Here is a 12,697-nt window from a genome sequence, read left to right on the forward strand (position 1 = left end):
GCTCTCCTTGCTCACTTTGCTTCCGAGGCCAACAATCCTTCCATTTTCAGAAGAATTGTTTTCAAAAAGTGGGAAACTGTCATCTGTATCTAAACGGAATAAGTCTTTTGGAATTCGAACATCTGTCACTGATTGCATTGATACTGGAACTCTAAATGCCCTTACATGATCGATCGGTACCCATTGAAACCTGGCAAACTGGTATGGAAATCAAGGCCTAGGTAACTGGTAAAGCTATGTTAGATTATAAAACTAATAAAACAAAGAAACTATTGTCTTTATATAAAATTTTAATGAGAGTAAGTCCAAAGATGGCCGAGTGAACTAAATCAGACTTCAGTGAGGTGAAGCGTCTGAATCCATTGATATAGAGTTATTGCTCCATAATTTTTGTAAGAGGGAGACATTCCTCCTAAAAGGTAACCCTTTCCTACCTTTCTATGTGCAATGTCTCTTTGAAAATAGAGACTTCTCCTCTTAAAAAATGAAAAAGAAAAAGGAAGAAAAGAGAAAATAAATGCAATTTGATTAGTCTTCATTCATTTCATTGGTTTGTGTTTCATAAATTATGTACTATCATATGGGAAAATTTGATTTGAGATACTATATTTCAAAGGTTCAATTAACTTTATTTACTTATTTGTTTAGTTTAGTTTAACGTCCTACGTATATGTACTGAGACTAAGGGAGACGGTCATGATGACTTGAGTGACAATGGTGGAATGACAAAAATATAAGGAAACAAGAGAACTCCGAAAAAACCCACGTATACATTTGTTTACCTCAAGGCCCATTTAGGGGGAGCTAGGATTGAATAAGGGACCTCATATACCAGAGATGAACACTCTACCAATGAGCTACCGCGGCTCACGAGTAACTTCCTGGAATCAATTTATCCTCTGTGTGATATCAAAGTTGGAACACAATTGTGTGTTAATAAATATAGAACTAGTTTGGCTCAAAACGAGTTAACTGTGAAAATACACGGAGCTGATTCCTATATCTTGTGGTTGCTCCATGTTGATATTAATAATTATGATGTATTAATAACACTTTTGTTTGCGATACAGCTTGTTTTTATTCAACTATTTACAAACAATAGTTCTTTGACTAACAATTGCACACGTATCAAACATAGATTTTCTCATAGACCCATTCCGGCAAATGAGTGGCCACAAATACTCTGACTTTGGAATAAAGATCCATCGGTTGATAGCGTGGGTATGGATAAAGCTGTGTCAGGGCTAGCGTCACTGCATCCAACACTGCTGTGATGTCTGTTGGCTGCAAAACAGCAGAAAAATACATTCTACAGCAAAATATTAAAAATACCAAACATAGTACCAAAAATAATAGTTAGCTAGAACATATTTTCAATATGTATGAGGAAATGGGCAAACTAACACAAAAATGTATGTAATCCACCACTCAAGATCAAATCCATGATCCGCATCTTTATATAACGACCAAAATTTGTATTTGTGGAAGTTTTGATACTACAGTACATTACAAAATACATACCACATAATATTTTAACACAGTGCCCCGAAGCTACAGCAACGGCCGTCCGATGGTGTATATTCAACTGGATGATGCGTAGTCAGTTTTTGTGTTATTATTTTTCATTATCCGCTGTCTCTCAATTCAGCTGGCTTTTCAATTGCTAAATAATAATGGGTTAATATCGAAAAATCATGTGCCCAACTAGAAATTGAACTATGGTATCAAATTCATATTTTCTACTCTCGATAGACATTCGATTATACTCGAAACCGCTTAATCTAATGTAGGGCATTTTCTAATATGAATATCGTAAAATATCCCACATACACATTTAGCAGTTGCCAATCCATTCTTAATGAAAGTGTTTAAACTCCTCTCCATAACCAATTATCTTTGTCATTTTTTCCAGAGCATGTGGCTGTGCATCTTGATTTCGTCACGCCACATTGTAGCCTATGAGGAATATCTTGTTGACACTTGATATCCTGTCAAAAATATTCCATCGATCATCATTTCTCTTTGCAATACAGTCGGTCCACTGCCCCTTTAATGCCTTTATTTTCATAATAATGTCTGTCACTCTTTTCACATGCTTGACCCATGTAATTCTTCTATTTTAGCAGGTGACTACTAGCATACATCTCCCCACACTTTGTTATGTAGTCCACTGTTGGTGAATATCTGATTTTATTAGTGTTCATGTATTTGATATATACCTGTATGTCAAAAAGGCAGAGTATAGCTATTCAAAATAAATTGATAAGTTTACAGTTTAAATACATTGTATAAAGATACGTTTTAGATACATAATCATAAGACTATTCATGCCTCTAAAGCTAATCATAAAGTAAACAAGACATCCAACGTAAAACTTATCACGATAATTGATACTTACACCAGAAAGAGTAAAATGGAGCATTCTTCCAACAGCTTTATCAAAATATTGTCTGCCATATGTATTTTGAACGTCTTCGTTCATATTATTCCACATGTCTTCAGCTATTTTCTTTACTCTTTCTACAGTAAATATACTAGTAGCTGAAATGAACAAAAGTAGTAAAAGGTGTAATTTAGTTATCTAGATACAGAAACGATACTTGTAAATAGGAGAAAAACATTTTGTATTATTACATTATGAGTTCATCTAAAAATTTTATACATTCTTCTGCTTAAGTCTCAGTTACAAAACATATTGAATTTCATTTTTAAACCAAACGCCTCCCGTGTACTATAGAATTTCTTCATGAAGTACATTACCTCAGGATATAGTCCAGTAAAGATAGCCCATTTTTCTGCCAAGAAAGGAACAAATTAGTAACAAGCTGAAAATTGGTATAGTAGTAGGGGGATGTGTCAGGAATAACATACTAAAAGTCCCCTAAAATCCCACTGTAGCTTTTCCCGCAATTTTGAAAAATGTCCGCCATCTTTAGATGACGACAAGGAATTTATGGAAATCGTCACCCTTTATGTTTATTCTTCTAGCCACCGTTCTAATTATCACAAAGCCATGAATCATATATGGTTGGAAAGCTTGAAAGACAGAGAATCTAAGTAAATAACATATATGCCCATCGTGCTAAATTTCTAGAAGAAGAGGAAGAAGAAAACAGATTTTTTATTTTAAAAAGGATATATTTCAGAAATCATGAGAAGTTTGCAACACTGACAGTTATTGCACACCAACGAAACACCGCCAAAAGATATCCTTGATATTTATCTCAATCATAGCCAACAATGACACAAATCGGTGCGATACAAGCCGAGAAAAAAATATAACTTATGTTACTTTCTAACCTCTTTGTACAAAAGTGCATAAGGTGACATACACTTTCAAGGTTCTAGCCAGCTTCTTTTATTACATAGGACCAAGAGTTATACACGAGGAAATCAAAGATCATTAGAAATCTTAAGAAACGTAAATTCGAACGAGGTAACACTTATACTAATCCCAAAACTTCGGGACAAAACGTGATTTTCGCATAAATTCTTCAAACCTTGCAACACTGACAATTATTGTGTGTTAATAAAACTCAGCCACCGTTTTCACTATCGTCATTATTAATTTACTTTTAAAATGGTCAACGTTTTTCCCAATGGAGTAAGCTTTTATGATACATAAAAAGCTTTTATGTTACATCACTTAAAAATAGCACAAAAATCATTTATTAACAGCATTAGAAAGTAGCAGAAATTGGTAGTCTCCTATTCATAGGAAAATCGTAATTCACACACTTAAAATCACTCTCAACTACAATAGTCATTTGAATGTAATTTTTTAAAAATGTCTTGTTTAAACTAGAATGCAATTTTCCTCCTAGTAATCTTGAATTCAACTTAGTATTTACATTAGACGTTAGTATGCACTTTAAGAACATTTTTGTAACTAGTCCATTCGGACTTATTTTGTTAGAAATCAATGAGGTTATCATTATCTCGTTCATCTCTATGGTCTTCATCATTTGGTTCTGCATTCATACATCCAATTCCTCGACAATGACATAAATTAGAGCACACAATTCCTGCTTTCCGACAACCGTACATACTTTCACAGCCCTTTTTACAGTTACAGGATATTACAGGAACGGAGCGGGTTCCTTGGTCATTCTTGCTGGTACTAGAATACCTCCTAATGTTGTTCATCCATATTCAGTCGCACGCAAATCATTTCCACGGTACTATTGAACCTGATGATATGGTGTTTCGCAGCATCACCGGTGGGTGGCAGTTTTTCCAATTGAATTTCGTTCTGAATTGGGAGCGACTTACTGTAAGGATATATGAATGATACTGGAATTCATCCAGTAAGGCTACTATTGCTGGATAATCGTAGTGTGTTAGTAGAAATGATGTGCCAGCTTCATAGATTGTACACTAGCATTATCATGGTTCAAAACTTCAAGTGATCGGCATAAATCTTCCCGTTTTTGAAGTAATCGCAATGGCTTTTTCTTTCCCTGTCGATACAAACCACATGATGTGTCGCATCCAGTTAAAGCATGATAACTGAGCAAAGCAGTTAGTATATTTGTCTGTGTATCTTACAACTTCTTAGTACTAAATTCTTGTACACGTCCAATGTCATACTGATTATTTCGAAATGTGATGTCGTACTGATTATTACTTTGTTTAAGCAAAATGATTAAAATGTCAACATCCTCGCCAGTTAGCATGATATGCCGACAAGGATTTAAAGACTTGGCTACAGCAGTTTTAGCTATAAGTGCGTCAGCATCACTCCTTGCTTGCTGGGTTTGAATTCCAGCTTGTGTCAAATGAACCATCAACTCACGGCCGAAACAATCCTTATTTTTGAAATTACCTAAGAATTTATCTTTTTTTTTTTTTTTTTTTTTTTTGTTAATAATATGGTTTCATTTGTGAATAACACCAAAGCTGATTGAACCTTTGACTCACGTTGCTCCCGCTCAGCGGCTTTTGTACAGTTTTCAGTGCAATACCCATAAAAAAAATAATTGTTGCTTTCGTTCCTGAGTTTGTGAGTACATAGGACACATACGAGTTGTGCACGTCAAGGTATGTTCCATGTTGTGGCCGAACAACATGATGTAGAAGCAAGCCTCCATCTATAACGTACACAGTGTTTTTAATTTGACTTTTAAAATTTGTCCGGTATTCAAACATGTCGTACAAAGCGGACTTTTTCGTTTTTGATATTTCTGTGAAGAAAGTGAATAGGGTGCAAGCTCGTAAGCAAAACACTGCTGGAGTTCTTTTTCGGACTTCTACTCATATGATTCAGTTGAAGTATGGTGTTTACAGCCAGTAGCTCATCACGGATACGCACTACATTGTGCATTACGAATAGTGGGATGACTTTATCTTTTTGTTTAAGTTTCACATTTCCCAAAGTCTATCCAAACATTCCTTCCATAGCAGCCAAACCGATTTCCTTAGATTTATCAGTTGACCATTTCATTACCTACCATGCCAATGTTTAGGGACGCGAGCTCCGGATATGAAGGGAATGGAGAATACTGACAAAACCAACGCAAGAACTTCTTTAGATGTAATATATCACGCGATTGACTGCTTTGGTACAGGCCCACATGCCGACCAGTGTGAAGTTCATGCCTATCTTTGTTTAATAATTTTTCAAGACATTCTCGTAAGTGGCACGCTGCTGGCATACTTGACATACATCTAGATATTATCTTTTCAGTCATGCCTCCCATGGATCAGTCCACCGCTGCTCTTCATTGCTCTCGCTAAAACCTGCTCAATCGTCATATCAGACCATGTACCACTTCAAAATATATCTTTTCTACGAATAGTGAAGTAACCGTCTCCTGCAAATAAGTGGAACTGATGAAGATCCATTTCATCCTCCAACCGCAACATTTCTTGTAAGTACAGATGTGCGTATTTGGCATACAAAAGATGCTCAGCTGCATAGAAGTATGGTAACATTTCTTACATGCAGTGAAGATTAAGATTCAAGACTCCAGTTCTTTCGAATTAAAAGACGCATAATTTCTACAAGCTGAAAGTACAGAGCGAATAACTTAGAGATACGGCTTGTTTCTGTAGCAGCGTCAATGAATAACTTCAAGTCATTTGCAATCTTGATTGACTATGAATGTTGAACAACTACATCAGTATCGATATCTTCTTCAGTCATCAGAGGAATACAAACATCTCGCAATTGACGCACAAACTCCTCAGTGCCGTCTGATTCATTAATTAAACAGTATATATTGCAATTGCTAAAGGCCGTGTTGTGCTTTTAAAAAATGAGCTCGCAAAGCACGAGCAATAAGAATGCCCTGGCTTTATCTGTGGCATGGAGTTACTAGCATACACACAAGACCAAAGTTCTTCAATGCCACTACCTTTCATTATATATGCAACTGTTTCCATAAATGGCATTATAGAGTGAAAACCCCCGAAGTCTAACAACCACTGACGGTAATTCACCAGAATTTCTACATGCTGCATGTTTTAGAGTACAAAGGTTGATGCAACGTGACTAAGCACACTTTTTTGCTTATTGCCTGCACATTCTTTGCTAGCAAACATAAGCGCCGAGTATACAGCATCCATGCTTATTGGTTGAAGATTGATAAGAGGTTGGATTACTACTTAATATGTTTGATACTTATGGTTGATGCTTGTCACCAGCTGCATAAATCCATTCCAATTCGGGCAAGTTAGTGTCTTCAACCACTTGAGAATCATCCATGTTACATCGTACAGAAGGTGGATTACAGTTTGGATATTCAGAACACGAAGGTATCTTATATCTTCAATGATTAAATCCGAAAGGCCATTACCTTTGCGTGTGTACGTTAAAAGTAATATATTCCATTCATTCTTTGACAGTGTACGTTTTTTGAACCCAGGTATTGCTCAATGATATGCGAGCGACTGAATATGAATGGACAACATTAGGAGGTATTCTAGTACCAGCAAGAATGACCAAGGAACCCGCTCCGTTCCTGTAATATCCTGTAACTGTAAAAAGGGCTGTGAAAGTATGTACGGTTGTCGGAAAGCAGGAATTGTGTGCTCTAATTTATGTCATTGTCGAGGAATTGGATGTATGAATGCAGAATCAAATGATGAAGACCATAGAGATGAACGAGATAATGATAACCTAATTGATTTCTAATAAAATAAGTCCGAATGGATTAGTTACAAAAATGTTATTAAAGTGCATACTAACGTCTAATATAAATGCTAAGTTGATTTGAAGATTACTAGGAGGAAAATTGCATTCTAGTTATGAACAAGACATTTAAAAAAAATACACTCAAATGACTACTGTAGTTGAGAGTGATTTTAAGTGTGTGAATTACGATTTTCCTATGAATAGGAGACTACCAATTTCTGCTACTTTCTAATGCTGTTAATAAATGATTTTTGTGCTATTTTTAAGTGATGTAACATAAAAGCTTTTTATGTATCATAAAAGCTTACTCCATTGGGTAAAACGTTGACCATTTTAAAAGTAAATTAATAATGACGATAGTGAAAACGGTGGCTGAGTTTTGTTAACATATGATAATTGTCAGTGTTGCGAGTTTTAAAGAATTTATGCGAAAATCACGTTTTGTCCCGAAATGTTGGGTTTTGCGCTTCTTCCAGAAATTGGGGTTGATTAGTATAAGTGTTACCTCGTTCGAATTTACGTTTCTTAAGATTTCCAATTATATATAACTCTTGGTCCTATGTGATAAAAGAAGCTAACTAGAACCTTGAAAGTGTATCTCACCTTATGCACTTTTGTACAAAGAGGTCAGAAAGTAACATAAGTTATATTTTTTTCTCGGCTTGTATCGCACCGATTTGTGTCATTGTTGGCTATGATTGAGATAAATATCAAGGATATCTTTTGGCGGTGTTTCGTTGGTGTGCAATAACTGTCAGTGTTGCAAACTTCTCATGATTTCTGAAAATATCCTTTTTAAAATAAAAAATCTGTTTTCTTCTTCCTCTTCTTCTAGAAATTTAGCACGATGGGCATATATGTTATTTACTTAGATTCTCTGTCTTTCAAGCTTTCCAACCATATATGATTCATGGCTTTGTGATAATTAGAACGGTGGCTAGAAGAATAAACATAAAGAGTGACGATTTCCATAAATTCCTTGTCGTCATCTAAAGATGGCGGACATTTTTCAAAATTGCGGGAAAAGCTACAGTGGGATTTTAGGGGACTTTTAGTATGTTATTCCTGACACATCCCCCTACTACCATACCAATTTTCAGCTTGTTACTAATTTGTTCCTTTCTCAATCCTATCTTTACTTGGCTAATAGTGTTGATGTGGTTGCATGAGACTGAATCTTAGGATGGCCGTCCCCTAAAACAGACTTCACCAAAAAAAAAGTATCACTGCTAACTAATGTTAATAAAGCACTTCAGAGAGGCCAATAACAATATCAACAGTGCACAAAAATAAGAGTGAAGATTTAAAACGTTAAATACCTGTGCAGACAAAACGTTAATGTATAAGGAATTGAACATGAAATTGGCATCAATGTAATACTTAATACTTGGATAATACTCGGAATATATATAAACAAATATTTCATTAATGCATCTTTGTGCCATCTTAGTAAGTTAAAAAAATAAGAACCCTAAATAGATCACTTATTACCAAAATTTGAGAGATAAATTATTAGTTCCTCTAACGGATTTCTTAAAATTGTTAGTTTCCTAAAATAAAACTCCAATTTACGAAATATACAATATTCCAACTTTTGCAAATATATCTATAGGACTATTCAAATTGACAAATTAGTCTAAATAAAAATTCATGTAATTTACTTATCACATTCGTGGTAAAGAAAAGTTGAAACGTTAATCCATAAGGAACTGAACATGAAATTGGCATCAATGCAATACGTAATAATGCAAGTTTCATTTCTGTACAGCGCTGTTTCATTTCTGACTACAGTATATGAAGTGTGTTTGTGCCTTGATGACTTACAAAATAGTGTCTTTGAAAGAAAGAAAAAAACGTTCTACAAAATCTTAACGCAAGATACAATCCAGCGATTGTTGGTACCGCCTGAAGTGAATAGTACCGCCTGAATGGTACCGCCTGAAAGGCAGTTCTATTCTGAAGAGAATGATTGGCGGATTATAGTCCTAGGGTAAATAGAGATGTTTCAGGAAATTTTTTACCTGAGATCATGGTGTTTTACGGTAATTTGGGGCATTGTGGGGATTCTTGATAAAATTTTTTCCGTCCTTAGTATTCAAGATAGATACTTGAAATTTGGCACACACATTCAGTATACCAAGTACTATTTATCAGATTTTTTGAGATCTCTACGTTCACACAGGGCCGTTCCAGAGGGGCCCAAAGTGTGAAAAAAAATTTCCCTCGAAATTTTCTCTTTGACATCACTTTCCCCTCTCCTGGTATATGGTATGAGCATGCAAGTGGTACCACTTGAAAGCCAGTTCAATTCTGAAGAGAATGAGGTATGAACCATGATCCTAGGATAAATAGTACCTGCTTGACTGAAAGTCTAAAAAATACCCCAAAAACCTCGGATCCGGAAAGGGTTAAAGGTAGTGGAAGTTTGACCGCTCGCTCTTGACTTAGAATATTGGAACAAGTGTATGTGAAAAATTCTTGGTGGTAGACCAAGTAGCGACTTAAATGGTCTGTGTATAATTAATGAAACTCACTGAAATCTGCCAATACCGTAACTCCACATTAGTTACTAGCCTACACGTTTATATTTCCAAGTAATGGAGTATTCCTATCTCTTATAGTTGACACATTCTGAAATAATTTTATTAGGGAAGATTAATTATAGCCATCTTCTATTATAAAAAAAAAAACTAGTCGTTACCCACAATCCATCTGTTCTCTTTACGCTATAGATTAAAGTCGTGCTTAATTAAGAGTTCCAATTGTCTTTGTTTAACATTTTTTTAAGTTTACACAATAATTAACTTGCGATTACACAAATATTAAGCTTCAAATCTATATATCTATGGCCTGTTAACAGTAGTATGGTTCATGTGAATTGGCGGTAAAGTTTGTTAAATATTGCATTGTCCTTCTAAAGGGAAACAACAACAACAACTTATAGTTTGTAAACTGTATATACGTTGCTCACAACATCCGCAGAAATGGAACAAGTTTAATTTCTATAGTTGATTTTGGATCTTCCAAAGAGTTTGGGTTCCGCTAATTAACTGATTTATATGGTTATGATGGTTCTTATGGTTTAATTGAAGAGAAAGTTACTTTTAAACTTGGTAGATAGTTTTGCGTCACTCTGTATAAGCTACAATAATGTTTGCTTGTATGCAAGCAGCTGAACCATGCTTTTATCCAGGAAATCGGCATATGTCCAGAATGACTTGCTTCTATTAATTCCGGATGTACGGGAATGCAACGGAGGTGAAATAATGTTTTATTGCACAACCTCAACACACTATACTCGCAGATACGTGCTCATTCTTGGAAGAACAATAAAAATATAGCTACGATTATCTCAAAGTTAACATTACCTCCAGCAAAATTCCCAGGTTCTATTGCAGATACATCGACTCCAAAGCGTCGCATCTCATACCTGAGACAATCAGATAAGGCTTCTACGCCAAATTTAGAAATATTGTAGGTGGATCTAGACGGAGCTGCCATGCGTCCCATTTGACTAGATATATTCACTACTCTACCTGTTTAAAAAGTAGTAGAAATACTATCTAAGGCATACAGATAAGAATGTATTTATAAAATAAAATAAATAGTAAGTACTATCTTGTTTCTTAACAAAAAGAAAGAAAATTCCATATATATTGGTTTGAATGGGCATTGAAAATAAATTATTCTACGAATGTAAATAAGCAAAAAAATGAATATTCTCTTCTATCTGTGTTACTTCCTATAAAGTGATACAACCTATCCACAAATTATTAGGTGGTGGGAATGGAATGTCTTCCCTAAGTCCATAATTTTCAATGTTGAGAAAAAATGAGTAAGTACCATACCTGGTTAATAAAAATAGTAGCCGTTTTCAACCACATATTTTCTCCATTGCTCAGAAAATGATTGGATTCCGTAGCTAAAGAAATCTGGAATTTGCAGTGAAAACAAGTCCTCAACCGTGTGTTGCACGGCGCTATCCTCAAGAAAGGTCTTCCCTCTCAAGAAGCGATCAAGATGCTGGAAGAGGTGATAGTCAGTGGAACAGAGATCGGGAAAGTATAGCGGTGATGAAGGGTTTCATGCCGCAACTCAAAGAGAGCCTGGACCATCCTTTGTGTCACGTGGCCTGTGGATGTGATTTGTTTTCAACATAATAACACCTGTTCAATTGGCCATTACTAGATTATTGTATTTCATGGTCCTGAGCACTGTAAAGTTTAGCAGTGATGATTTTGAGAGATAATATGGATCACTCCCACCATAGACCATCATACTAGCAACAACATCTTGTGCTGGTCTTAGAAACTGTCCCAGAACATTGATCACGATTTTGCTAATCCTTTACTGCTGTGATAGTAGATCAATTTTTCATCTGAACAATCGATGAAGAAAACTTTCCCGGATATCCCTTACGCTCACATAATTGCACATATCCAGATGGCGATTCTGGTTGCTTGTGTCAATTCATGTGACATCGGTGAGTATACTTTTTCGCCTTAACGACTGCACCAAATCCCCGGAACGACAATGGTATAATATGCCTAACTCTTCTGCATTGGTACGAATATTTTCCCGAGGTTCCGCTTCCGCTCTGTTCCTGAGGGACTCATCTGAATACGATGTTCGTCGGTACCCACGGGGCTCATTTTGCAATGCTGTGTCACCGGAACAAAATGTGATAAACGAGGAGGGCAAATGGTATGTTCATTCGCAATTCCTGCTCTAAATGCACTGTTAATATATTGCTTTTCGACTTGCTGTGCAGAATGTCGCAGTTGAATTCATAGAGAAAAATCACTCGTAATAGTATGCTTTGTATATGATGCACTTCATGCTACTCTGTTCATCAGCGCATTGCTTCCTGATTGTCTGAGTACGCCAGCCTATTTGCTGGACGTGTACAGAAATTTGACGTTAGATCATTACTGTATTGTGTTGCTCACGTGAGTATTACATCAGACTTCAAAAGGGTATTTAATTCGCACCAACCTAATACAAAGCTAGGAAGCTTGAAAAAACTAAAACTATTATAATTTATTTTCATGCCAGTTGATAACGTGTTTGATTCTTATCAAATATTAGTATTTAATCACAATTGAATATCTAGTAATTTATTGCACTGGAATATGGAAAAACAAAAGCTCTAATGTTTTAATTAGTATATAGATGTTTTTCGACTTGTATTTATGCCCTTAATCATCAGCAAGGCTATATAGGACGGGACCTACAATTCAAAGTGTGATATGCCGAGAAGTGTCGAGACTACGTACATGAAAAGAATATGGATACATGCACAGTGAGTTAAAAGACTTCAAAATTAGATCATTTTGCGTCACTATACCTTGTCAGAGCTTCTGTCATGCGTGGTACGCCCCTAGAAAACAACACTTTGAGCTCCTTCATGGCTAAGCGGTTAGCGTACGCGCCTTTGGCGTGGGAAACCCGGATTCGATTCCCGGCGGGAGCTCATGTGGTTCGGATTCCACGTTAATCAGTAGGTTCACGTCTCATATAGCCTTGCTGCTGAAAGGGACGCTAAACTCAAAAACAACACAA

At 35.8% G+C, this 12,697-nt stretch overlaps 1 protein-coding gene across 1 annotated transcript in view; it reads right to left on the reverse strand.

Annotated features, from left to right (window-relative positions):
* Nucleotides 1–1,053: 1,053 nt before the first annotated feature.
* Nucleotides 1,054–12,697, reverse strand: part of LOC145693548 (D-beta-hydroxybutyrate dehydrogenase, mitochondrial-like) — a 37,053-nt gene continuing 25,409 nt past the window's right edge. Inside the window, exons 5-7 of the mRNA XM_081769639.1 lie at nucleotides 10,504–10,671; nucleotides 2,399–2,541; nucleotides 1,054–1,284 (exon numbers count right to left, since the gene is read on the reverse strand). Coding sequence (XP_081625765.1) covers nucleotides 1,129–1,284; nucleotides 2,399–2,541; nucleotides 10,504–10,671 — 467 coding nt within the window. The 3' untranslated portion in view covers nucleotides 1,054–1,128. The remainder of the gene's footprint in view (nucleotides 1,285–2,398; nucleotides 2,542–10,503; nucleotides 10,672–12,697) is intronic.

Source organism: Thermobia domestica, chromosome 1 (assembly GCF_964235325.1).
Source record: "Thermobia domestica chromosome 1, izTheDome1.hap1.1, whole genome shotgun sequence".
NCBI lineage: Eukaryota > Metazoa > Arthropoda > Insecta > Zygentoma > Lepismatidae > Thermobia > Thermobia domestica.